The sequence below is a fragment of the Rhinolophus sinicus genome, linkage group LG09 (genome assembly GCF_036562045.2).
Source record: "Rhinolophus sinicus isolate RSC01 linkage group LG09, ASM3656204v1, whole genome shotgun sequence".
Lineage (NCBI taxonomy): Eukaryota > Metazoa > Chordata > Mammalia > Chiroptera > Rhinolophidae > Rhinolophus > Rhinolophus sinicus.
In genome coordinates this window covers 95,057,990-95,083,557 of record NC_133758.1, presented here as the reverse complement: position 1 = coordinate 95,083,557, position 25,568 = coordinate 95,057,990, and the positions used below count along the sequence as shown (strand labels likewise).

The 25,568-nt window shown below is 35.9% G+C and overlaps 1 protein-coding gene across 2 annotated transcripts in view; it reads right to left on the bottom strand.

The window, feature by feature from the left end:
* Positions 1-231: 231 nt before the first annotated feature.
* BZW2 (basic leucine zipper and W2 domains 2) overlaps positions 232-25,568 on the bottom strand; it is a 55,688-nt gene continuing 30,351 nt past the window's right edge. For both annotated transcript variants that reach the window (XM_019727158.2, XM_019727167.2), the window contains exons 4-12: positions 24,976-25,079; positions 22,203-22,268; positions 18,705-18,840; positions 15,362-15,471; positions 10,863-11,033; positions 9,398-9,544; positions 8,231-8,369; positions 1,376-1,498; positions 232-687 (exon numbers count right to left, since the gene is read on the bottom strand). In XM_019727158.2, the coding sequence (XP_019582717.1) occupies positions 659-687; positions 1,376-1,498; positions 8,231-8,369; positions 9,398-9,544; positions 10,863-11,033; positions 15,362-15,471; positions 18,705-18,840; positions 22,203-22,268; positions 24,976-25,079 (1,025 nt within the window). In that variant the 3' untranslated portion in view covers positions 232-658. The remainder of the gene's footprint in view (positions 688-1,375; positions 1,499-8,230; positions 8,370-9,397; positions 9,545-10,862; positions 11,034-15,361; positions 15,472-18,704; positions 18,841-22,202; positions 22,269-24,975; positions 25,080-25,568) is intronic.

Below are 25,568 nucleotides of genomic sequence, written 5' to 3'. Positions count from 1 at the left end.
TAATTATTAGAGCTAATGCATATGTAATTTTGGGTCAATTTCTATTTCACTATGACGATAACTGAAATTTATTATTTCTGATGCTTAAAGGAACAGTGTTGTTTTCATAGACGTCAAGAAATGTAACTTTTCAAAATTTTGGATGGGGGCAAAAGTAAAGCAGCACACGGAAATGTCACCTGTGTAAGTAGTCATGTACAGTAAAGAAATAAAAGCTCTGAGAGTATAGGCCCAGATTATTATAAAGCCATTTATTTTTTAAAAAAACTGGTTTGTCAGATCACATACACGAGCAGAAACACACCTACCAAAGTGGCCCTGTTACAGACACCAGTGGGGCGTTCACCACACAGTACCTGAAAAATACAGCTAAAAAAGAGGAGTCTGTTGAATATTTAATTTCAGATTCCTACTTGACTCCTTGTTGAATGGCTTTAAGTTAGCATATAGTGAGAGGTAGAGTCCCAAGTATAATAGCTGATGCCTCAGGGCTCCATTTAAAAACAAAACAAAAACAAAAACCACTTTCCCCCTCTGCACAAGGGAAACCTATCCTATTTTTTTTTTTTTCCTTTGTGAAAACGGAAGCCAAGTTTCTCTTCTTCAGCATTCCCAATCAAAGTGTTGTGTGACTTAGGTATTGTGCTTCACGAGTCATCTAATTTTCCTCCCCTTCTGATTCAGATTCTAGGAAAGAAGAAAGTCAAGATTTTTATTGTTGTTATTTTTTCCTTTAAATAAGGTCATGAAAAGAGTTTCTAATCCACTTCTCGCCGCTGCTATGGCCCCAAAAGACATTTCTATTCTAGGCATCCATTTAGGTAAGATAGTTACATATGAGGGCAGATAGCAAACTTTTGCTCCCTTTGCTTTTAAGTGAACTTTGCCTTACTAAAAATGCAACATCCTCATTAATATTATTAAATAGGAAAAATAACTACTTTTATTCTTTGAATCACCTTAAAATAAACTTCATTCTTAATTGCATTCACTCTCATCTATTATTGTTCTTCTACTTTGTGTTGCCATTTTAAATATCAGTCACTGGTAAAGGCTTATAAAAATCTACATAATCCGATGTGTGATTAAGGCAACTGTATTGTTTTCTTTTCTTTTCAGATCTGCTAATTATTTTTTCCTCTTTGTCCTCCAGTAGGGTGGATAATTTAAGAGGGTTTTGTTTTGTTTTTTTGCCATGTAGAAATTTTCATTGCCTTGATTTCAGAAAGGAAGGCTAAGCTGTAGGCAAAATGTTTGATATGGAAGATAGTTCAAGGCCTTTAGTTTTAGGAAAGCAAGAAAAAAGACATAGATATTTTGAATTATGAGAAAGTATTTACTAACTGCCCACTAAAGTTGTTAAATGGAATCGTACCTTCTTCTGCGTTATGTAACCACTCAACAAATTTCTTCATCTGGTCAAGAAAAACACTTTTGCCTTTGGCCACGTGTGCTTCTTTGTACCATTTCAATATTGCTTCTTCACTCAGCACGTCAGCTACAATTTCAAATCAAAGATTTCAAAGTTACTACATAAATGTGATGTTTTAGAGCAACTTTATGTCTTACAGTTTAATAGAAACCAACCGCTTTTAACATTAAAAGCTCTGTTATAAAAGAAATCCCTACCTGAGACTTATCAGAAGATAAAACTCAAGCTTATTTCCATATAGAGCAGTGGCATATTTTAGCAGTTAGCACAGTAAATAGCGATGATGATGACACACATCTCGTCCGGCACAATATCATGCAAATGTATATACAAGTCACACAGGGACTTGGAAACCTCGTATAGTCCTAATTTTCTGGTAGGAAACTGGGTTATTTTGTAATTTTGCAAATGAATCAGCAATTCCAGCATTTCAGAACACTCTGTGTCCTGCCAACTTCAAACACATTTTGATTAAGCGGCAACCTCAAGTGACTGGACTTTTAAGGGGATTTACTATTTTAGGAGAAAAGAAGGGCAAATGAAAAAAAATGTAGATAGGATGAAATGATAGTTAACAAAAAGATGTAAAGATGAGCTTCCTGGGGATATCATGGAACCAATGCACACATAACCCAAAGTTCTACACTTTTTCGCTCAATCACTAACTTATTTTCCTACAGCATCATACTCCAAATCACAAGACAAATGTTTTACTTCTCCATTAAGAGAAAAACAGAGACATATTAGATAGATTTCCTATGGGTTTCTAACAAAAAGTATTATCTATTAAATATTGATTACCTAAAACTCTAAATTCCACAAATATGCCTTGGTACCATTGAGTTACCATTAGACTATTTAACGTTAAGAATAGGAAGGGGAATACGAAAATAATAGCATATATACACTGCCAATGTTCCAATGGGCTGTCTTTGGGATTTTGGAGTGGGAAATGAGGTGCAAAACCAAGGAAAAGGATTTACTATTGTCCCCAACGCCTGCCCAATGCATGACAAATGCTGATAAATCACTCTACAGATGTATTTGCAGTTAAAATATAATTTTAACTTATGAAAATGAGAGAAATGATTTGATAGTTTTCATTTAAAACACCACTGACCTTTTCATAATAAAACCTTGGGTTTTTTAAAAAAAAATAATAATTGGTTCTTGGATTCAACGGAAGTGATTGAATTGTCTAAAAATGCACAGAATTGGTTTTAGAAAATATATGGTTTTCACTTGCTTATTTTTATCATTATATATACCACATTTTGGAAAGAAAGGAGGAGGTCTGGATTTATTTATGAGGACTAGGCATAAATTTAATCAGGAGCCCTACAGAATTACCCTTAGCTTCTAGGCTTGTAGCTTCTTCTGTTCCCAGCTCCACATTCTCCACTCACAATGATGAAAGAACTTTCTTGAAAGAACTTTCCCACCCACTTGCCCTCCAAGCCTAGTTTTTACCGAGGTGAGGAGCAGGCAGTTTACACCCTCAGGAGGAAATGACTTGTTATTGTGCAAGACTGCTCTGCAGAGATTTTTTCCGAGAACACTAATCAGCTTAAACATGGGATTTAAAAGCCTCTTTTATAAAAGTTGTCTTACGAGATCTTTAAAATGCTTGTGATTTAGATCAGTAATTTCCCAATTGCTCTCCTATTAGACACTTCTGAGTATGTACACCCAACGTATGTATTTCTTTCGGTTTATAAATTATATGTATGTTCCACAGAGCTATTATTGTCATAAAACAAACAAAAAATGGAATTAAAACTGTGGCAAACATGTTAAAGGGCATTCTATGTTTTCTCCTCACCTTAATGAATTGCATATAATACAACATACATGTTGGAAAGCTGACCTAGACTGCAGTTTAGTGATAGTATTTGGGTGTTTCCTTCGCAAGGTTCAGAGCTCATTCCTGTGTTTTACTGCCCCCTAGAGGCTGAAATAGGCCTTGACAACTACTAAAACGCTCGTCAATGACAGTTCTTATGAAAAGGACACTAAATGGTAAGTAAACCTTATCAGATGCATGGTCCACTGAAAATCAGACAGACTGTGCAACGTTGAGTTCTTAGAAGAACCTAATTTAGTAATAAATAGTTGAAGACCACATTTCTAGTATTTTGGAATAAATAATAAAGAAGGGACAGAAGCAACCACACAGGGCAACCATCAAAAAGTTTGAGAATTCAACTTTTGTTTAGAGAAAAGTCTAATTTCAAAAGGAAGGAACCCCTTCTGAGGAATGAAGAAGAGGGAGAATTTTTTTTTCCTCTAAGGAAAAATGAAAAGAGTTATTAAAAATTTGGAGACTACAAAGTGTTTGTTAAGATCTCTCAGAAATGCCAACTAAGAATATATATCAGTAAAAGTACTAAGAAAGACATGTTCCAATTGCACACAGAGTTCCCTCAGATTAAAATATACCAACTATGAGTTAGAGGCCCTTTCACTGTCCTCCCACCACTGCTCATCACTCTCTGTATGAACCTTATTTTAGCGATTGACATGTAACTGTAATTCTTGGTTTTCTTCCCCACTCTGAAATTCAGGCAGTCAGGGACTGCTTTGTTCATTTAATTTCCTGCATTTAACAGAAGAACTGTCATCTAGTATGCATTCAACCAATGTACAGTGGACAAATTCATTCACTTGAGGAAAACTAAGTATTTCTCAATCGGTAGAGTTATAATTTCAAATTAAGATTTTCATGAGGATCAAAGAGACAACATTGTAACAGTGGTTTGAGAATTGTAAAACTTTAGATAACATTAGTTATTTAGATATTTAATTGAAAACTATGTCACTTGGAACGTAGGAAATTCAGTACTTTTTTTATTACAGATGTCACAAAGGGACAAACTCAAAAATAATTTATTTCAAGAATGCTGGGACTATATGGTGAGAAGCCCAGAAACCTTTTATTAGAATGAGAATAAGAAACTTACTTTAGAAAAAATTGCATGAGGGACAGGATTTAATATAAGAAATTTCTGCAAACAATAAAACCCATGATAGGGATACTAAAAGAATGTAATTTTATGTTGTTCAGACCTACATGCTGAGAATATGGTACTTAGCTTCAGGAAGGAAGGAAAAGAAATTATTTTTAATAGTGAATAATGTGATGTTTGAAAATTAATAATGAATTTACTATTTTTCCTTACTGACTTCAAAATACAAACAAGATTTTAATACAGAAAATTAATCTTCACTAAATGAGCAATCACCACTTTTTTCTTTCATTGCTGAAAAGCGTTACAGTTTGTTCACCTTTATTCCGCTGTTATTTAAATATTTTAAAATCTTTCAATAATGGCTTTATTTAAGTAACTAGGCTTGTCAAAGGGGACATGGGTAATCACATCCCCAATTTTCTGTTGTCCTCATGTTCTGGAAATATGGGGAAAGTGTGTGTGTGTGTGTGTGTGTGTGTAATGAGAGAGATTCAAATGGAAATAGAGAAAGGATTTCCATTGTCTTAAAACCTGTATTAAAGCAAAAATGTTCCTTACAATAAATAAAAGGAACTCACATCACTAGATAAAAGAAGCAAACAGGATACAATTTGAAATTTGTAAAATGTATACGTGTATGTGAAATTAATGATAAGTAGAATCTTATACATGTTACTATAGTTTATGGAATTTATCACTCTTGACATTAAATACCCTTTAGACAGTGGTTCTAGACCAACAGTCACAGTATCACCGGCAAATTCTTGGGTCCAATCCTGGACCTACTGAGTCAGAGTCCTTGGAGATCTGTGCTTTAACCAGCTCTCCAGGTGGTTCGCATCACATTAGAGTTGGGAAAGGAGTGTTGACATCCACAATACGTAACAGAAGCATCCACATTCTTATACAAAACAAATAAAATAGATGCCTCCTTGGGCACAAGTGTTTTTTGGATGAAATACAGTCAGAATAAAAACAACTATTCAGAAACGCTAAGAAGGTAAACACACAAACCTCTGAATAGTGGTATGGAAAAAAATCATTACTCTGGGGTTTCATGTTCTTAGGAGAAAACATAATTATTTCATTCAGAAAAATAGGCTATCTGTATAATTTTGTGGACAATCATGCAATTTCCCTAAAACAATGACATTTAGTTTAAACATCTCAGTGATATAGTTCATTAAAAAAAGTTTCCTGATATCATTTCCGACACTAACTAAGCCAGAATAAAAGTGATGTTGCCCTTGAGCTTGCTCATACTTGCTACAGACCTTACTAACTTTAGATGACCTAAAAGCTCATCACCGAGTTAGTCAATGGCTAAGGAAGAGCTAATGCTTCTTCTTTTAACTTCTTGATTATTTTATAATTTCGCATCACTGTTCCTTAGCATTTGGGACTGACACACAGGAAGTAACTCAAAGCTGCCAGTTTTGCTAGCTGTCAGTGGTTTTTGTAAGTATAATGGGGAAGGATGTTGGCATCAATGGTTAAAATGAGAAATCTGAAGAAGGACTTGAATGGTTCATATGTGTAGAGAGACTGTTCCATGAGTGACCACTGTCTATCCTGTGAGATGGACCCGGGCCAGAATGGAGTTGCTTACCACAAACCCTCCTTAGAGACTGTCGGATTGTAACCAATATTCATTCTGACAAAAAATCAGCACTTCCTCCTCTCCCGCCCTACCTCCTGCGACGTGCTGGTTCCTGGAACAGGGCCTTGTTCTGACCTAGTCAAGCATGTAATTTCCTGTACCTGGTAGCATCCATGCACTAGTACCTGTGACTATATTCTTACTATGTATCATCCTTTGGTGCCTGCCAAGTAGCACGGAGAATATCCACTTTGACAGATATGTGTCCTACTGTGTTTCCCCCAAAATAAGACCTAGCCGGGCAGTCAGCTCTAATGCGTCTTTTGGAGCAAAAATTAATATAAGACCCGGTTTTACTATAAGACTGCGTCTTTAATATAATATAATATAATATAATATAATATAATATAATATAATATAAAATACCAGGTCTAATGTCATATAATACTGGGTGTTATATTAATTTTGGCTCCAAAAAATGCATCACAGCTGATTGCCCGGCTAGGTCTTATTTTCAGGGAAACAGGGTATGTCAATTTCCCTTCATAAACTGTTAGTTGACAGATTGGAGAGGACTGCCTCTTTCTTCTGTTTTTCTCTGCCCGCCTCTTACAGAGATATTCAGCCTCCAGGTTTTTCCCTGGGTCTGCGTGTACTAACAATATGCAATCTAAATGCCATTACAGCTAAAAAAAGTAGTTTGTTTATTTTTTGTGTGAATTGAATAGAATAATGAAATGAGATGATTCTTCAGATAAGGCTCAAACAACTATGTCTCAGTTTAAAAAAAGATTTGGTAGGAGACACTGGTTGGGTTAGCTATTAAATGACGAGAAAGGAAACTGTACTTAGGCTACTAGTGTATAGATAGTTGCTTTTCTGTATTGGAAAACATTGACCCCGCCCTCCCCCAAAGCAAATGTGAAACCTATCCCACAGGTCTCTCTATCACCAGTGTAGACAGAATGGCCACTGGGTAAAGGAACCCTGCTTCTCTTTGTTGTCTGCTGGGTACCATAGGTGGGTTGGCAATATGATCTTCAGATTTGGTCCTCATGGGTCATCTTGGGCATCATTTAAGCCCTAGTTTTAGGACATTCCTATCTCATGACCTTACCCAAGAGGACCTAATTCGGATCTGGCCAGAGGAAAAGCAATTACAGAACTTCAGGTGGGACTTGGCAGTCATCACATCCTCCTACTGACATAAAGAGTGTGTCGAATACCTTCATGCTGTGAAAGTAAAACATCACCCAAACTCTTGTGGGCAAGACTTCATCTGGACAGCTGATGAAAACACTTTGTGAAATGCTATTACACATTTTAAAAATAGCTATTAATCAATAATATAGGATTTTTATATCTCAGTGCCCAAATTACCACTCAAAATAGGCAAATTTAAGAACACATCAAAAGGAAAAGAAAGATTTGGCTGGTATTCATTTATACTTCAGTTTTTCTGATATTAGGCCATTTAAGATTGTAGTAACTTCTAATAAGCATTTTATAATGTTCAACATGTATCATTTCTCAAGTGCTCCTTTTTCCTCCCTCATAAAACTACATAAACCCAGACCAAAGAATAGTCCATGATTATTTTTTATATGCTGTAGGTATAGCGATTGAGATCAGTGAAAACCCTAATAGCATTCATTTATTAAAGGCCGTGCCAGTTGGCATGGCAACCTAATCCTTATAAATACAATGAAAAGACAGTAAATGTGAAAACCTAAAAATAGCCATTTCCAAGGAAATAGACTGGCTGGGACAAATAACTAAAGTACAAAGTAAAAAGGTCAATTATTTCAGTAATTTTCAAATCAGCTTTATGGCACTTGAAAAGGTCTGAATGAACATAACTTTCTGTACCATTCTGCTAATCATTGCTATTAGAGCTAATCCTTACAACTCAAAACCAGACCTAATTACTTGGCGTAATTACACTCTTTTCCACTAACCCCTCCCCCCCCCGCCCCCTTCCCGCCCCCAACAACCAGTTCCTCACCAGTTTTCTGGGAAGTTCCGCCAAGGAAAAGGACCCAGGGGCCTCATCAGGCTGGTTCCTGAGTCTAGGCATAAACGGCATTTGCACTTACTCGCTATACATAATCAGGCAGCCTCACTAAAACTTGCAAAGATTAGCGTGATCCTCATGTCACCCTCTGCTTCACCCCACAAAGTGTGGCAACAAAAACAGGAACATGGTGGTGGAACAAGGTGGATGGTTACCTTTATAAAAGAGAACCACGATCTTCTGAAAGGCTTTCATGAAATGGATGTTGTCGTAACAGTATTCCTGAACCTTCTGCAGGAGGATGAGCTCTGACTGGCCTTGGGAGCTGAACACAGCCAGCAGGGGGGCGTATTGCTAGAGGGGAAGTGGGGGGGGAAGCCATTAACTTTTGTGGGAGGTACAGCGCTGGCAGCACTTGAATCACAACAGTAATCTGGAGATTTGCTTAAAAACATTTGGATTAAATTCTTGTTATATTGTGTCTAATCAAAATGATTCTTTTTATACCAGCATCTTACCAGATTTCTCTCAGTGTACCCACTAAAAGGAGAACAAATATGAAATTCTGACTAACATGATGTCTGTCTATTGGATAGTGTGAAAATAAGACAAAGAGTGAGTTTCCCCTTCCCCATTCTCTCACAGGTCATCTTGATGGTTTTGTTCCTATTGCCCCAAATGTCCTTGGCTTCCAATCACTGACATGCAGCCATTGTTTTCTCTCAGAGCCACTCAGTTTAACGCTTACCCCTCTGAGGAGGCTTCTGTGATCAACTTAACCTGCAGTTTACTCACTGCTCTGTTTTCATAAACCCCAAGTTGTCGCTAGTATTCTAACCCAGTCTATACTCAGTCGTCTTTGACCTCCCAATTCAAGTGTAAACTCTGAAGGCAGGATCTAAGTCTTTCACTTGTCTTACCATCGTTTTATAAGGAGAAGACAATTCATAGAAGCAAAGATATATGCATCCATGAACAAAAACATACAATTTATACAATCAGTTGATTTCTCCCACCACTCAGATACTTTTCCAATTCTAATGTCAATTTGTAGTTTACTTACACAAAAATATTCACTAAGAATTTCTGTCATGGAGAACAGAAAGAAAACCAAGAGTTAGATGATACTTCTCTTTAACTTTACTGAATATATGACTAATCTGTGGATTTTCTGACATTGTTTTTAGTAAGAACATACCCTTAGATATTTCACAGGCTCTTACATCTGAAATATTTTAGGTGGTGGCAATTTTGGAAAGAAAGAAATTAGGAAATATATGTTTGGCCTGAGCCGGGGCAAATTGCGGTTGGAAGCCCGCTGTCATAGTGGTAAGAGCTGCCGTTGGACTGCAGCCCCGGTGCCCCCATATGAAGACCTGTACCTTCAGGTGCTTGAGGGCTTGCTCTGCCACGAGCTCCTCCTTCTTGTTCCATTCAACAGCGTTCATGATACAGGTCCACAGAAGTCCAATCACTGCTGTTTCCGGAAGATCATTCCTCTTCATTTCTTCTTTCACATAGAGCACCACCTAAATTTCATGGGAAAAGGGGTCAGAAAGTAATAAGCATCTGGAGAGTTTCTCCTCTCACTGTCCCGGTTAGTAAAAGGTTTGAGGCCAATACACATTTGACTTAGTCCCTTCCTTCCCTGCTATATAGTCTCAGATTCCAAGAGGGACAAAACACACAATGATTTTATTTTTCACAAGGCAGATTTATTTTTAGTCCAAAAATTAATAGGCTTAGCTCTGGCCAGGAGCTGCCGGATAATAGGAAATAAGAGAGAATGTTTGTTTCTTGGGGTTTCTAAGAAACCCTGTGGGTTCAGCAGAGTAGGGTTTACTTGAGCCAGTCTGACTTCCTGGGGTTGGAAAGAGGCAACAGAGCTGTTAATTTTTACCTCTGGCCCTCAACTTCAAACTGCTTGATGGATAATGTCTTGCGTTCATACAGGCTTGTTCTCCACAATTCATTCTTTAATTATGACTTTTGACGATCTTTATGCCCCATCTCAGTGAAAAGGTAATTTGTAAACAATTTGTAAAGTGTAAAGGAAATTTTTATATGATACATATCAATGCAGCAATATCCTGCAGGTAATTTTCCCCTTAAAATTATGTTTAAATATGCAAATTTATCCTCAAATTTCACAGTACGGAATATAAGTCTGCCTAATTTAATTGTATATCAAACTTGTCTGGAAAAATAATTTTCCTTTTGAAAGAAAATCGCAGGTAGAGGTTAGAGCCTCAGAAGTGATGAAAAACCGTAACACATCTCAAGTATACTACTTGGTAATATGTTTCCCCCCACCCTTCCTTTTTTAGTGAAAATATATTGCCCTCTTTCTTGCTGACCTGGGTTGCAGAGTATCAGCATTGGGTTCAGCAGGCTCTGGGAACACAAGGAACGGCTTATGGTTAGTTCCAGTCCCAGAGCTGGCTAGGAAATGCTGCAGACAGGTGACATCTCTGCAACTAAACTCATCACCATGTTTTTTCGGTTTTGCTTTTTTTCCCATGGAAAATCATGTTCAAGTTCTTGCTTGGAGAAATGTTATTCAATATATTGATGACCTTAATGTCATTAGACTTAGGAATATTTAGTGCTCTAACATGTCCCTCTGCTGCATAGTATCAGTCTGGAATTCTCTAGTCTTAAGCCACATGGGGTACCTTGCAAGGTTTAGAGCACACAGGGTGGTGACGGTTAGTTCATAGAGATAAAAAAACCAAAACGAAAAAACGGGAGGTCTCCTGAAGGAAGGGAAAGCTTGTGCCCCACAGTCCGTCCACGTCATCCTCTCATTAGAAAATTTTGGAGTGATGTCAGCCCATGGTTTCTCACCTCCTTGATGGGGCATTCCTGAGAAAGACGCTCTTGGAGCTCCTTCTGCAGTTCCTTCCTGGTGCCCAGGGACTGCTGGACTCGCAGGAAGTCGGAAAGCTCCTTTAGTCCTGCGTCAGTGAAGTATTTAGCAAAATGATCCACACTCTGTCTGTTAACTGGAAAGAGTTCCTGAGGGAGAAAAGAGAGACTGTTAGACCACAAGCTATTCAAATTTTATCCCACAAGCGATTCAAATTTCAGCAAGCATAAAGGACAAAATTTTAATATTAAAATAGACTTAGAATAGCTCATATCTGGAAGACAAGAACAAGGACTGATTTTCAAAATAATAAATCTCAGGTATATTTCTTGAGCATTTGCTAAGCAATTAGGCAGTTTTACAAAGAGAACAAAAATGCTAAGCAACTTAGATAAACGAGCTTCACTCATTTTGAACCATTGTTGATTTTTTCTTTTACTTGCATCAAAGCATAGCGGATATAAATACAGAACTAAATTTGCTCAATTAAATGCAAATAACTTTGAAGACTATTTGGAATGTTCTAAATTGACAAGAAAAAATTAAAATCATTAATCACACTATTTCCTGAACTATTAGTTAAAAGACAAAAGTCAGTTTTCATAATGCTGACATGATTTGAGATGATATTAGAAAAACAACACTGACTATCGTTATCTCATGGACCAATACTCACATTCTGAGAAAATGCTTGCTACGTAGTATTCTAAAACACTAGCTTGGGAGCTAAAGAGCATTTTGTTATATCTGTTTTTGACAGTGGTTGTCAATTAAGTTTATGGCAAGATCTAACTTAAACCCACTCCACCAACTCTTCAGTTTGTTGCATAATTTTGTTGGAAATTTTAAAAAGAGCAATACACCATGGCTACTCATATTTTTACCTCATGTCCATTTTACCTTCCATAGCTTGGCAGAGTCTCAGTAACACTTAGTCATGTTCTAATCCTGTGTGGCTTCAACACCCAGCTAAGAAATTAAGGCAATTTTCAAAGCTATCACATTTTTCAGACTGCTGCAGTCTAAAAAAATAGATCTAAACTTTTATGGTGGTTAGATTTGCTTTTATATGTTCAATGGTTATGCGCCAATAAAAATCTCAGTAGAAAGATCTGGGTTTGCCATCATGTATAAGGACATAGCCAGATGGGTTCTAAGTCATGATTCCATTTTCAATATTCTTATATCATCATCCCATAATTTCCCTTGTTGAGTCATGAGTTTCTAAATGTCAGAACACGCATTCATGCTAAAGCAAACTTTTCATACCAGACTGAAATTTTGTCACTGACATTTGTGCTAATCTTTAAGGGGTCTTCTAAATTTGGGGGCCTGGAACTAATTTAGTTTTGAGTTTCTTCTATGAGTCAAGATGTGGTGGGCCCCCTTTGTCCACAATTGTGTCAAGTACCAATTTTTTATGGCTGATAAACTAAGTCCCAACAAGGTTAAGCAGCTTGACCCAAATTATGCAGCCAGAAATATTTAGGGACAGAGCTGTATGACCTCAAAGTCAATACTTATTCCATTACTCTGTGCTAGCATTTAATACTGTATGTAGGAAGAATGTGACTCCAAAGTTTGGTCTAAAATTATGTTCAGAGCAATATGTCATCAAAGATATTACTCATGGTTTATTTATGAACTATACTCAAAGTCCTCATGAATGTTACATAATATATTCAAAATTATCATTCAGATTAGGCAAAGTCTTTCTAAATCATATCATGACATTTACTGATTTGGAACACAGCTTGCATTTGTTAGAAAAACCCTAGCCTGGTACAAACCTCCATCACCTCATCTGTAGATGCTTTTCACCTCATCCGTAGAGGCACCTCATTCTGCCATTCCTTAAGACTATTCTCAATGCAACAACCTTGTAAAGACCCTAAATCACATTATGCACAATTCTGCAGAGAATTTCCACAAAGCTTCCCATCTTACTAAGAACGCCAAAGTCCCTCAATGATATGGGCCTTGCTACTTTGTTGAGCTGATTTTTTTCTAGCTCTTATCAAATAGTCTCTTTTGCAGTCCCCAACACGCCACGCCTCAAACCCTTTGCATATTCTGTTCCCTAGAATACTCTTCCTGGAGCTATCTCTATAGCTCACTCCCTTACCCCCGTAAGTCTTCACTCAAATTTCACCTTATCAGAGTGGTTTTTTTTTCATTACCACAGAAATTGCATCCCACACTCTGACACTCAGTTCTTAGCAATTCCCTATTTTTTTCCCCATAGCACTTTTCCCTTTTTGTTATATTACATATTTGAACTGTTTAGTTGATTGCCTGCTTCCTTGCAATAGAATGTAAACCCCATAAAGGCAAGGGTCTGTTTGTTTGATTCCTTTCAATGTCCCCAGCTCTAGAAAAATTTCTGGCCAATATCCTGACCACTGTTCCCTCTCCAGGGATGGGGAAATGATGTTTCACCTCTCCTCTCTTCTCTGAGTGGCTATAAATCTTTCTTTATTCTGTATTATAAAAGTGGGTAATTGCTAAACTCAGAGGATATGCTATTTTTCTTGCTTTACTAGCACAGAGCCAAAGATAATTTTACTGTATGAGTTAATGAAACAAAAAGTTTCTCCTTGACAGTGGAACTGACCCTCTAGTTCCTCATTCATTTGTTGAGTCAGTATACATCAGGCAGGCATGGTCTTCGTGCAAAGCCGATTACCCTGTCCTCACGGAGCTTACAGTGTTTCTGGTAGAAACTGCAACCTATGCTGCAACACCCAAAAGGTATATAGGCATAGAAACTTAGTAAGAGCAGCTCAATGATGTGTTTTTCAAAAAGAAACACATTAAAAACTTTTTTAAATGAAGCAACCTAATTAAGTTAACCAAGTTCTGCCTATTGATATCTTTAAGGAAACACACTTTAAGAAATAACTGAGTCTTTTGTGGCAAGTTGTAATAGATTATATCTGTGTTCTCAATCATTCACTCTCACTCCTTTACACAATATTAAGAGAAGCCCTTCTTGCTGTGTCTATCTGGAGGGATGGGGAAGACTGACAGTGCATTAAATTTTCCCATCCTAAAAAAAAAAAAAAAAAAAAAAAAAAATCCCATCCTATGCCAGGCTGCTCAGTGACTTCGTTTGGCCAATATAAAGTGAGCTTTTAATGCACTGGAGGAGTTTACTTCAGTCTCCTGTTTCCTGTCCTCTGCCATGAGAATGGCCCAGATGGGAGCTGCTCCTTCAGCTTGGATTCCAGAATAAAATAGCATATAAATCTCAGCGGGCCACGATAAAGCTAATCCACAGACTTGAGGACAAGAGTATGTTTCTTCATATGAACTTCCCCTGCTCAGCAACCTATTCACTTCTCTTTTGACTTTACTTTTATATACAGAGATCCGCTTTCCTTGAAGACAGAGAACTTTTCTATCCTGTTCTCTACTAGCTCCACAGCTTCTAGGACTATGCCTGGCACAGAGCAGGCTGTCAAAAAGTATATGCTGAATGAAAATTATTATCAGTGGCAGAAATTAACTAGAATCTAGACTTCTTAATTTTTCATCTTTGAAATAGTGTAAAAGACTTTGACAGACACGAACGAATAGGACTATTTCAATGTAGATTTCAAGAGACAAAGGAATTTTACATAATTGAAAATGCAAGTATTTATAACGAGGCAGTTTTAGACTTATTCCATGGATCCACACCCTTGCATGCTGGAATACACTGGAAGAGAAAACCAAATAAGAGAGCAGGTAAAGAGAAGACAGCAGGGGTATCTTTTAATTTTAGACTTTGTGCTAGAATCGTAAAAGCAATTTCATTTCGAATAATCTCTGTCATCCATACAGCTGTTACTTCTAGCAGAAAGAAATTACAGGGAACAGATAGAAATTATGAGGACAAAACATTTTTCTTGATTCTCTTTGAAAAATAGAAAGATAGAGAAATAAAAATATAATCAAGTAACTATAATAATGGAACTTCACATTAACTACCTACAATAAACTTGTTTGCCATCTTAAATAGCTAAGTATTTCCAAAGAAACTTGGTATAAACAAGGAATCTTGTTTAAATTTTCATTTTGTTAACAAAATGACACGTATTGAAGGTAAGTTTCATCCAAATATGACCCAAGATATCATAGATATCTAATTAGGTAGGACTGATGTGACTTTACCACATGAAAACTTCAAATTTCTATAGTTATTAGTTAAAAAAGGAAGTGCTAATTCTGATAAATGTTAACACTATGCTAACAAACTTGCAAATTTGAAAGTCCCTGTATTCCTTATGACTCCTTAATTTTATCATTCCATTTATTTATACAAGAAATATTAAAATGGAATTGGTTTCTATCTGCCAATAATATAGAAATAAGAGGAACTATGCTTCATTTCAACACAGACCCAGGCATTTTAGTAATGTATTACATGCAGGCACTGACAAAGCCAGGACAAAAGAATGAAACATACAACCCCCTTTGTTCAGACAACACTTACAAGCAGCCTCTTGTCTAAGTTGGCTTTCCTCAAAGAAGAGGTAACAGAGTTGGCATCTTTTTCTGCCATCCATGCTTTAAAAAGCTTGACAGCAAATGAGGCTGCAATGCCTGATTAAAAAAAAGAGACACAGAGAGAGTTTCATTCTTTTTATAAGTAATAACACTTGTGATGATGCACCAAGCAACATTTCCCAGTAGGATCCCTGAAATGAATAAAAAACTCAAAGACCTGATTTGGCACACAAGAAAAATGGATAAAACTCGGGGTACAGTGCTATTTATTCCTCAAGACAGAACATTTTCATTATTGAATACTTTCAAAAAGTTGCATTTTTCAAAGTTGGACTTCCTACTTCCAACTTTGAATTTTGTTTATTTTTATATTTTTATTTTATGTATTATTTAAATTTATTTATTTACTTTTGTCAAAAAGAGATTTAAAGCCAAGTGTTTCCAGTGTTTTTAACTTTATTTCACCCTGTGGTTCACCAATAATATTTTATGTCTATAATAGTCATCCCGAGGTACAACAAATAAATCATGAGCCAGAAAACTGAAACGTCAACATGCCATCTGATTTTATGATACCAGTAAAAGAACATTAACAGTGGCAGATACAGTTATAGATAAACATGCATTATTTCCTTTCTATTTTAGTTTTTATAAAAAGCATTTAATATTCTTAACGAGGTAAGCTATACAAATATCAATGCTGTTTCAAGTTGAATTCTTTTCTGGATATTTTTAGAGATTTTTAAAATAGTTATATTAATCAGGAAACCCCTCAATTACATGTCCATATTTACATTAGGGTTTATTTCCAAATACAAACAGTCAAATAACTAATTCTTCTGTGAATACTTCAAATTCTGAATTAATGTTCCACTTATTAAATAGAGTTAAATATTAAATTAAAAGAGTTGAAATATTTTTTGTTTTTCCAAACTGATTTTTCCAGATTGAAGGCTTCACTACTGTTGGTGGCCTAAGCAGCCTCTATTTCCGTTTCTTCTTTTCTAAGAGAATTCCCATTTTGCTCAGGCTATGTGACTTCTAACTAATCTAAGTCTTGGCACCACCTCTTATTGCAATGATTAGTTTTAGTGACTTCAGCTTAAGGTTATCTGTGCATGGCATCCCACTGGTAACTACTACTGGGTTGGAACTGGTCATGTGGCTGATTTCAGCCAATCAGCTTCCCACTGGTAAATACTACTGGGTTGCAATTGGTCATGTGGCTGATTTCAGCCAATCAGTTGAAGGCAAGATGAATTATCCTATATCCGCTGAATCTGAATGAGGAAGCATGTGCCATAACTGTATCAGCAGACCTCTTTTAATGACCTTGGAGTGAAACTGAAGTCATGAATGGTAACGGGGAAAAATGAAGGAATATACCTGAATCCTGAATTATATTGCTATTCACCTTGAAGTCTGCCCTATTTTTATATTTATTGTTACTTAAATAAATGTCCTTACACACTAATTTGAGTCGTCTACCAGTTAACTTGCAGGTAAACACATTCAATTGCTATATCATTTAGAGACACCAACTTTACCCAATTTTCTTCATTACTTCATAACGTCAACACAAAATTTAATATAAATTTATGTAATTAAAGTTAAATACAACAGGTGTGTAATCTGTATTGTAAGTAAGAAATAAAGCATGCTTGGAACTGAGAGTCCAAAAATCTAGGCTTATACCTATTATTTGCATGAAAAGTGGCTTTTGGTGGGAAGGTTTGAGAAGTTTCTTTGTACTGCAGATTCTACTGAGTGAGCTCACCCATATCAGCCTTAGCCATTTGTTGGGTGGGAGGTTGGGGAAAAGGTGTAATTTCTTAATCCTTTCCTATTTAGGAAGCAAGAGTTTAATCCTTTAGTTTCTAAAGATGGTCGAGTATAAAGAAAAAACATATGACACAGGCAGTATGTCACTTCCATAGCAAAGGTATTTTTCTTCTCCTTCCCTACCCGTCCCTAATATTTTACAATAAAAAATTTCAAACATACAGAAAAGTTGAACACATTGAAATGCAAAACTCTTATACTCACCATCTAGGTTCTACAGATGTTAATATTTTGCTATATTTGCTTTATTATATGTTTTTCCACCTATCCATCTAATAATTTAATTTTTTGATACATTTCAAAAGAAGTTATATACATCACTTAGGTTTTTAATACAACTAGAAAGGTGATTATTTTGTTATGAAAGTTAAAATAATCTGATGTAATTAATATTTACTGTTTATATTTAATCTTATTTTTCTAGAGTAAAAGGGCTAATAACATAAATTCTCTTCAGGAAACTACTTAAAATGTTATAATATTAACAATACATTATTAGCAATTACAGAGTCTTAACTGTCATAAATCTGAGGCATTTTAAGCTGAAAACTATAGAGAATCTAATAACATCATTTGACTCTTGTTTTACTATTCTTTTCTCGGAAAACTATAACCCTTTTCACTGAGGCATGAATGAAGCTGGGATTTCATGTTTATAGGACAAAAACTTTAAGTTCTAAAAGAAACAGATGTTTTCATAAAAGCTCTTTTAATTTATTTTTAACAGAAAAATAACGCTTTGTTTTGTGTTTTATTATAACTTGAATATCATTATCCTCCTACAAGAGCCCACTTTTGTTTTATTCTATAACCAAGCAATTGTATTTATGCCTATCAAACTCTTAATGCCTTAAAATAAAATTAAAGCAAAACTCTGATGCAGCCATCTGGACTTTTAAAACGAACATAATGTCTTTAAAATGTGGTCAAAATGAACATCTGAGCCCAAGATCTTGAGAAGTAAACGTTCAGAAGAATGGTCCTAACCAGGGAAATAAACAAGTGTGGGGGGCATTTGGAAACATGCTAAATGGAGGCGGGTGCTTAGGTTGGCATTTTGTGTCTGAGGGCAAAAAGGTTAAATGTCCCAGAAAGCACAAATGAGTCCTATACAATGAAACCATTGTCCCAACAAAATATGCCAGTAGCATGTAAGTTAAGAGAAATGGTCTGGACCACATTAATATTAGGTTATTTGATCTAGGCATTGAGTGTTACACCAAAAATTCTAATTTATTATTAATCTTTATTTGCCTTTGTATAGGTATGCATATTTTTCTTCTAATTTCCTACAATAACATGTACAATTCTCTTATTGTTTGAAGATTCTCTCTCTCTCTCTCTCACACACACACACACACACACACACACACACACGAGGGATGGGTGGGTAGGACTCTAAGAAGAAGTACTGACATCTTTCTAACCATCTGGGGCTTTACTTTCCTCTTTACACTTGACAGGTAAGAAAACATGGGAGTAATTACCTTCTTTGACTAAGTTGTCGGTGAAGAGACTGGTGAGGATGGTGGCGGGAAGGTTGCCATTGCCCAGCAGGATCCCCGACAGCATGGCCAACTTTGTTTGCTCTGTTTCGGAAAAGGCTTTAAGGAAGAGGAGAAGCTGTGGGTCAAACAGAAGAAATCATGTCTATAAAGCAAAGGACTAAAGTAGGCAGATAACATACAGAATGGACACCCATGGCTAGATGGTACACAACTGGCAGGTCATATGCAAAGCGCAGTTATTATTCACTGGAAACACATACGTATGTTGGATGATGAGTTGGATGCTACAGAAAGTGACTGTATCAGGCATAGTTCCTTTCTCCAAGTTCATATAGCTACAGATAACATTCATGGGGAGGAAAAAAGATATTTGGAGAACAGCATCGATAGATTACATCAATAATTCACATTGGACTTTGTACATGACAAGGGCATTACATATCGAGCATTATGTTTCCTGAAATATATTATTGTCTTTCACATTTTTTCACTTCTTTGGGTGAGCCTCCCTGCTACATCTACCTACTTTTCTTTGGGTTTGTTATAGCAAAACAAATAAACACACAAACAAACAAAAACCAAGAAAGAGTCAATGAGCTTTGACATCTGGCATATACTTTCTGAGTTCATAGCACATAACAGCCTTTAAAATAAGGCTGTTGAGTGAGACAGGGGTTTTCTAGTTCTTGGTGCTCTTTTTAAAATAATGAGATTCAAACGTGGTATTTCTTGGATCATGCAGTTTTACCACCAGCCCTGGTGATGAGGTAATGGAGGATATGAGGTAAAGAAAAGTTCCTAACAGAGAAAAGGCCTCTGATGTGAGCTGGAAAGAGCAATTTTGGAGAGGTAATTGAAAAAGTAACAACCCCAGAAAGGTTGAAAGGAAGCCAAAGCAAAGGGGATTATATACCATTTCTCATTTTGAATTCTAATAGTACTGAGTCATGTGGAATGCTCTCTCCTCTTTCCTAACCCTCTTCCACCGAGTGCTCTGACTATATTCGATGGCTATTTTCTCTGTTTCATCAGTCCTTCGGCATGTTACTGAGATTCCCCAGGGCTCAATATCACTACTGGGGACCTGCTGACTTTTTCATTACTTTGCACAAATGAAAAATCACTGGCATCAATACAGGCTTAAGTGCATTAATGCCAATGAAATTCCATTAATTCTATGCGGTGGGTATGGCCGTATTAATTTACTACCCCCAACAGTTAAAGGATTATTACACTACAGAGAGGTTATGTGACTCTCCAAATGTTTATGAGTAAGTGGCAGAACTGGAATCAAACTAGTCCATTTTCCTCCCTATTTATGCCTATTCAAGTCTCAATGAATTAAAATGAAGTCACCTTCTAAGTCCACTAGAAAACAGGAGGGAATGAGACCATCAATGGTTAAAGCTCCAGGAATGGGGCAGAGTAAAAGAACTGACAAAACCACACAGACTTTATCAAGCTGGCCCTTTCCTTCTAGTATAGAAATAAGTAAGATTCAACTGACTAATGAAAAATGGTGTCCAAAATAAAAATTTTAACACTACTTGTTGAAGGACATTAATACACTCATATTCATTAAAAATACTCAATTATAACAAAATGGTGCAAAAGTTAGATCATTCTTTTAAAATTAATATCCGCATTGCTCAATTCCATTAATCAACATTAAAATTAGATGCTGCGTGGAGAGCAGCAGCACTTTCCTTAAAAAATGGATATACTGTGAAAAATGAATCATTCTTGAAAGAATATTCATCACATGAATGAAACAGTTAAGGAAGTTTTCACAGTTGAAATGAGCTAAGAGAAGTAAAAACACGAATATTATTATTACACAAAGCAGTAAGATGTTTAATTTATTTGAATGCTTTACATCATTTTTTTCCCCATCGTATTCATTCCTTTATTTAATCAAGCACTTGTGATTTTCTAATACCTAGCAATATAATGGACCACATTTTTTTGCCATTTATTCTTTTTCATATTAAAAAAGTTATATATGCTAGTAGAATAAAACCTTACAGAATAACATGTGAAAAACCTTCTCTCTAATCCTACTCCCTTAGAATGAACATTAAGGTGATGTGTGTTCTTCCAGATTTTTAAATGCTATATGTCTACATATTACAAATAACTATATGTATAAACATAGATTGTTTCTACACAATTATACATTGATAATAGCTAAAACTTGTCAAGTGGACTGGATACTCTTCTGAACACTTTCTGATCAATGGCCTTGATCTTCATCTTACAGAAAAGAAAACTGAGGCACACAGAAATTAAGTCACTTGCCTAAGGTTAAACTATTACCAAATGGTTGCTCTGCACCTTGCTGTTTCATTTAACAATCTATCATGAACATTCTCCCTAATCAATTCATGTGGTTATGCCTCATTCTTTAAAAGGCTGCATGGTATTCCACTGTATGGAGAGACCAGAATTTAATTAATCAGTCTCCCACCAGTACACATTTAGGTAATTTCTCAATACTGTGATGAATACCTTTATACATATAGTTTTATGTACCCTTGCTAAAGGATTCTTAGAAATGGACAGCTGGGTCGTGGAGAATGTGTATTTTAAAAAAAAAAAAGATTTTACTGCCAAACTGTTCTACATTATCTATGAAACCACTTTGAACAGAGGGAAGCAACTAAGTGAATAGCAAAGCAGATGTTATAGTTGCTTTCTTCCCTTGGTTTATAACCTAGGCCTACATCTAAAATTGGAAACGACAAAAAAAAAAAACAACAATACAAATCTGTAACAAGTTAATGTAGTGAGTGCTATATATAAACACAGAGGAATTACAAATTAGAAGAGGGACCATGCTGCAATCATTGAAAAGAGGTCTTTAATAGGTGTTACTATTGATTTCACTAATTACTAGAGGCCAGTTACTATGTTAAGCGCCTTATATATTGTATCATTTAGTCCCACAACAACCAGAAGATATGTAATCTTATTGCACCTATTTTACAGATGAGAAAAACCACTGAGATTTACACCGATACATTATCTCCAAGATGTGCTTTTATCCCCTTTGCTAAACTGTATATCTAACATTAAAGGAATTTTACTGAGTATAAACGGTTGTACAATGTTTTTTCATATGCTTGAACTAATTAAATCACCTTATCTTGATTCTTCTCGATAAAATTATTTTTCTTACATATTTGGAATCTCTACTTTTTATTTTAAACTCTGAAAGATCAGAGATATTTTATAAAACTATTCCTATTGAACAAAGCATGCTGTCTTATATTAAATATGAATGAAGACAGTCTAGGCTAATCATTTTTTCTTCCTATAGCTATTAGTTAAAGATCTGTTATACTCATTCATTCAACAAATATTTATTAAAAACTTACTAGGTCTATGGTACTTATGAGCAATTATTGTATATGCAAAGTTTTATTCCCCTCCATTTCATCACTTTAAACAGATAAGGCATTACATTTGAATTTTTACCTTTTTCATTTCATCCTCAAATGCCTTTTCCAAATACTTATATCTCCTGATGAGTTTATTGAAGACCTAAGCATAAAAGAAAATCATTCAATAGTCATAATATTTTAAAAGGCAATAGAAGGGGTAGAAACTCACCCAAACCACAATATGGATCTACAATAAAAAAATTTGTACTTAAACATGCTCATACAATGATCTGAAACTATAATCATTTCAAAGGAGTTATTATGAGCTGTGGGGATAAAGCATCAAAATGTACACGTAGAATAAAATAAATTCATTCAAGAATATAACAGGTAAGAAGTCAAAAGTAACTGATGAAAATAAAATAAATATAATTTAAAAACTATGAGATGCAGAGATTGAAAATAACTGAAATGAAGGAATTACAGATATAATCACATAGACAACAGATATAATGGAGAGGCGACCGGAGTTCAGGTAAGGTTATACTTTATGTAGACACAAACATGTTTTTAGCAGATAAGCAAAAAAAATGGTAACTGAGTGACTATAAAGGATTACTGGTCGCCACAACCCAGTTAGAATTCTCAAGCAGGGTTTGCAACCCGTGTCAGAGGAATTCTGGAGTGTTTTTTTAAGTGGAATGAAGTTTATCATGGACTGAATGTTTGTGTTCCCCCCCCAATTCATTTGTTGAAGCTTTAACCCCCTAATTATAACTGCATTTGGAGGAAGGGACTTTAGGAGGTGGTTAAATGAGGTCATAAGTGTGCAGCTCTAATCTGATAAGACTGATGGCCTTAGAAGAAGAGCCAGAAAGCAAATCAGCTGGCACCTTGATCTTGGACTTCCCAGCCTCCCAAACTGTGAGAAATAAAATTCTGTTGTTTACTCTAGCCGATCTGTGGCATTTTGTTATGGTTAATACAATGCACTTATTGAAATAGGGATTTTATAAATATTGATTATTTTAATAACTGTGGAAATGAGTTCGGAATCTAATTCCTTTCTCTGACAGCCACATGATAGACTCTCATCTAAACTTCCAGCGTTTATTTCTTAATGTAATCAAGATGGAGTCCAAGAGTGAAAATTATAGTATTGCCCTTTATGGGGAAAGAATACTGACCCAGGCATCGAATGGATGAGTCCTGATATTTCTTCCTGGCACTTATTTTTTTTTTCCCAATGGAACTCAATTAGCAAATAATATACCTTGTATTTGACTTAATTTAGTTCTAATAAAAATTCTGTGAGGAAGGTAAGGCAGGCACTGACATTATTTGGTAGATCTGGGATCTGCTACTAAATATCAGAACAGAAACCAAACTCAGAAATTCTGATCCTTGGTGAACTATGCTTATCTGACATACCCAAAGGTGAGCGGGAGTTTTAAAAGTCCAGCTTGTGAATTGAGTATCTTTGCTTCAGTACACATCTGCTCAAGGGTTTTGTTGTTGTTGTTGTTGCTGTTTTTGTGGTTTTGTTTGTTTGTTTTGTTTTTTTTCCATTTACAAACAGAATAGAAGCAAAGCTTTATAGAGGACAGGTTAGAATCTGGCCCATTCAATTCCAGTGCTTAATCTTTGGGTCCATTTTTAAAGATCTCCTTTGTTTTTATCTACTACACACTTCTTATATATAAAAAAGCAAAGAACTATCTTTGCTAAAATAGCATGTAATTAAAATAATGTCTTTAAGTTTAAATTCTTAATGGCCACATATCCCAAAATAGTTGGCTTAGCATGCCTTACACATTTTAATAACCAATGTAAAGACAGTTTCTAACATCTGAAATTCAATCACTTAGTTGCCAGTGAGTCCTACGGCCTTTTTCTTGTATATACTGAAATGTGTATAACAAGACTTGTTTACCTAGGACTTGCCCTCAAAGTTTAGTTGAGGACAACAACTGACTTTTAAGAAGGGCCTGTGATAGAATCAGAATAGGAACACGCCAACCCTAAACTGGCCACCCATGCTGCGTACAAGTAGCTCAGCTTTATAAGGCAACATCGCATTTTACGTTTGTGTCACTTCCTGACCTTCACTAGGGCCTAAGGACGTCTTAATTTTTACCAATCTAATGAATACAAAAGGATATTTCATGATTTTAATTGAAATTTCCCTAATGAGTCTGAACTGTCTTCATCTGTTGTTGAGGGGAATTGTGTTTCCTCCTCTTTGAAATGCCTATGTCTTTTCCTAATAGGTTGCCTGTCCTCATCAACTTAGAGTTCCTCACTTAATCTGGATATGAATCCTTTGTGGGTTTTATATCACATGTATTTTCTTGCCTTTCTTTTTAATAGCTGCATGATAGTCTATTAATACGAACGGCCAAATTTTACTTAATACTGGACTGACTTTTATATTGTTTTTATCCCTTGACATTATTACAAGCAACACTATGATAACTAATACTGCATCCCTATCTGCAGGATGAAGTCCTAGAAGTGGAATTGCTGTGTCAAAGGGAATGTGTAGTTTTAGTTTTGAAAGAGAGTGCCTAATTGCTCTCCTTAAAGGTTAGACCCATTTATACTTCCACCGGAAATGACGTCAGTATCCAATTCCCCACGTTCTTTAAAGGTGAGAAGTAGAACAACAAGAATAAGAACAAAAAATTCTACCTTCATGAAGTTTTAACGCCCATTGGTGGATGCAATTGAGTATCTTTTCAGATGTTCCAGAGCTATCTAACATCCCTACTGAAAAAGTGGCCTGTCAAATTTCTGAACCGAACGTATCTCTAAGTCCTGATCAAATGTTTCCCTTCTAACACTAATCACTCCATGACAGGCTCTACCTGAGCATAGTTTCGGATGGTTTCATGATCTTCATTTGCTGAAAACACACAGTGGTTGGTCATCTTGGTCTTGTCACCATCATCTATGCGTGTCCCTCCAGGGGCTGAAAAGAGAAAGGTCATTTCAGTTAGGACAATACCAAAATGAGAGCAGCGTTTGCAGAACAGATCAGTTCCTGCACATTAAGGAAAAACAAAGTAGAGGTAAATGCTAATGGTTAATATAAAATTTTATACAACGATGTGCTTGTGTAGATGTATACATGTTGTTATGTATTTGCTTCTGTTTCTAATATAATACAAATTGGTTAATCCATTTTATGCTCCCACCATAGTGTATGAGTTCTACATCCTTGCCTTCATTGGATCTCATCAGTGTCAGTCTGGTTCATTCATTCCAAAGTATATCCTTAACCACGGAAGCTAAACAATCACAGTTATTTGGTAAACTTCATTCAGTTATTCTCAGTGCAGTTCCTGATGTTTCCCACATCAGGACATGGTTCACTTTTCAGGCTGGATAACATTTTGTTGGACTCTGGTTCAACAACAGTGGGATCAACCAGACCCAGCTCTCACAGTAGACTTCGTCG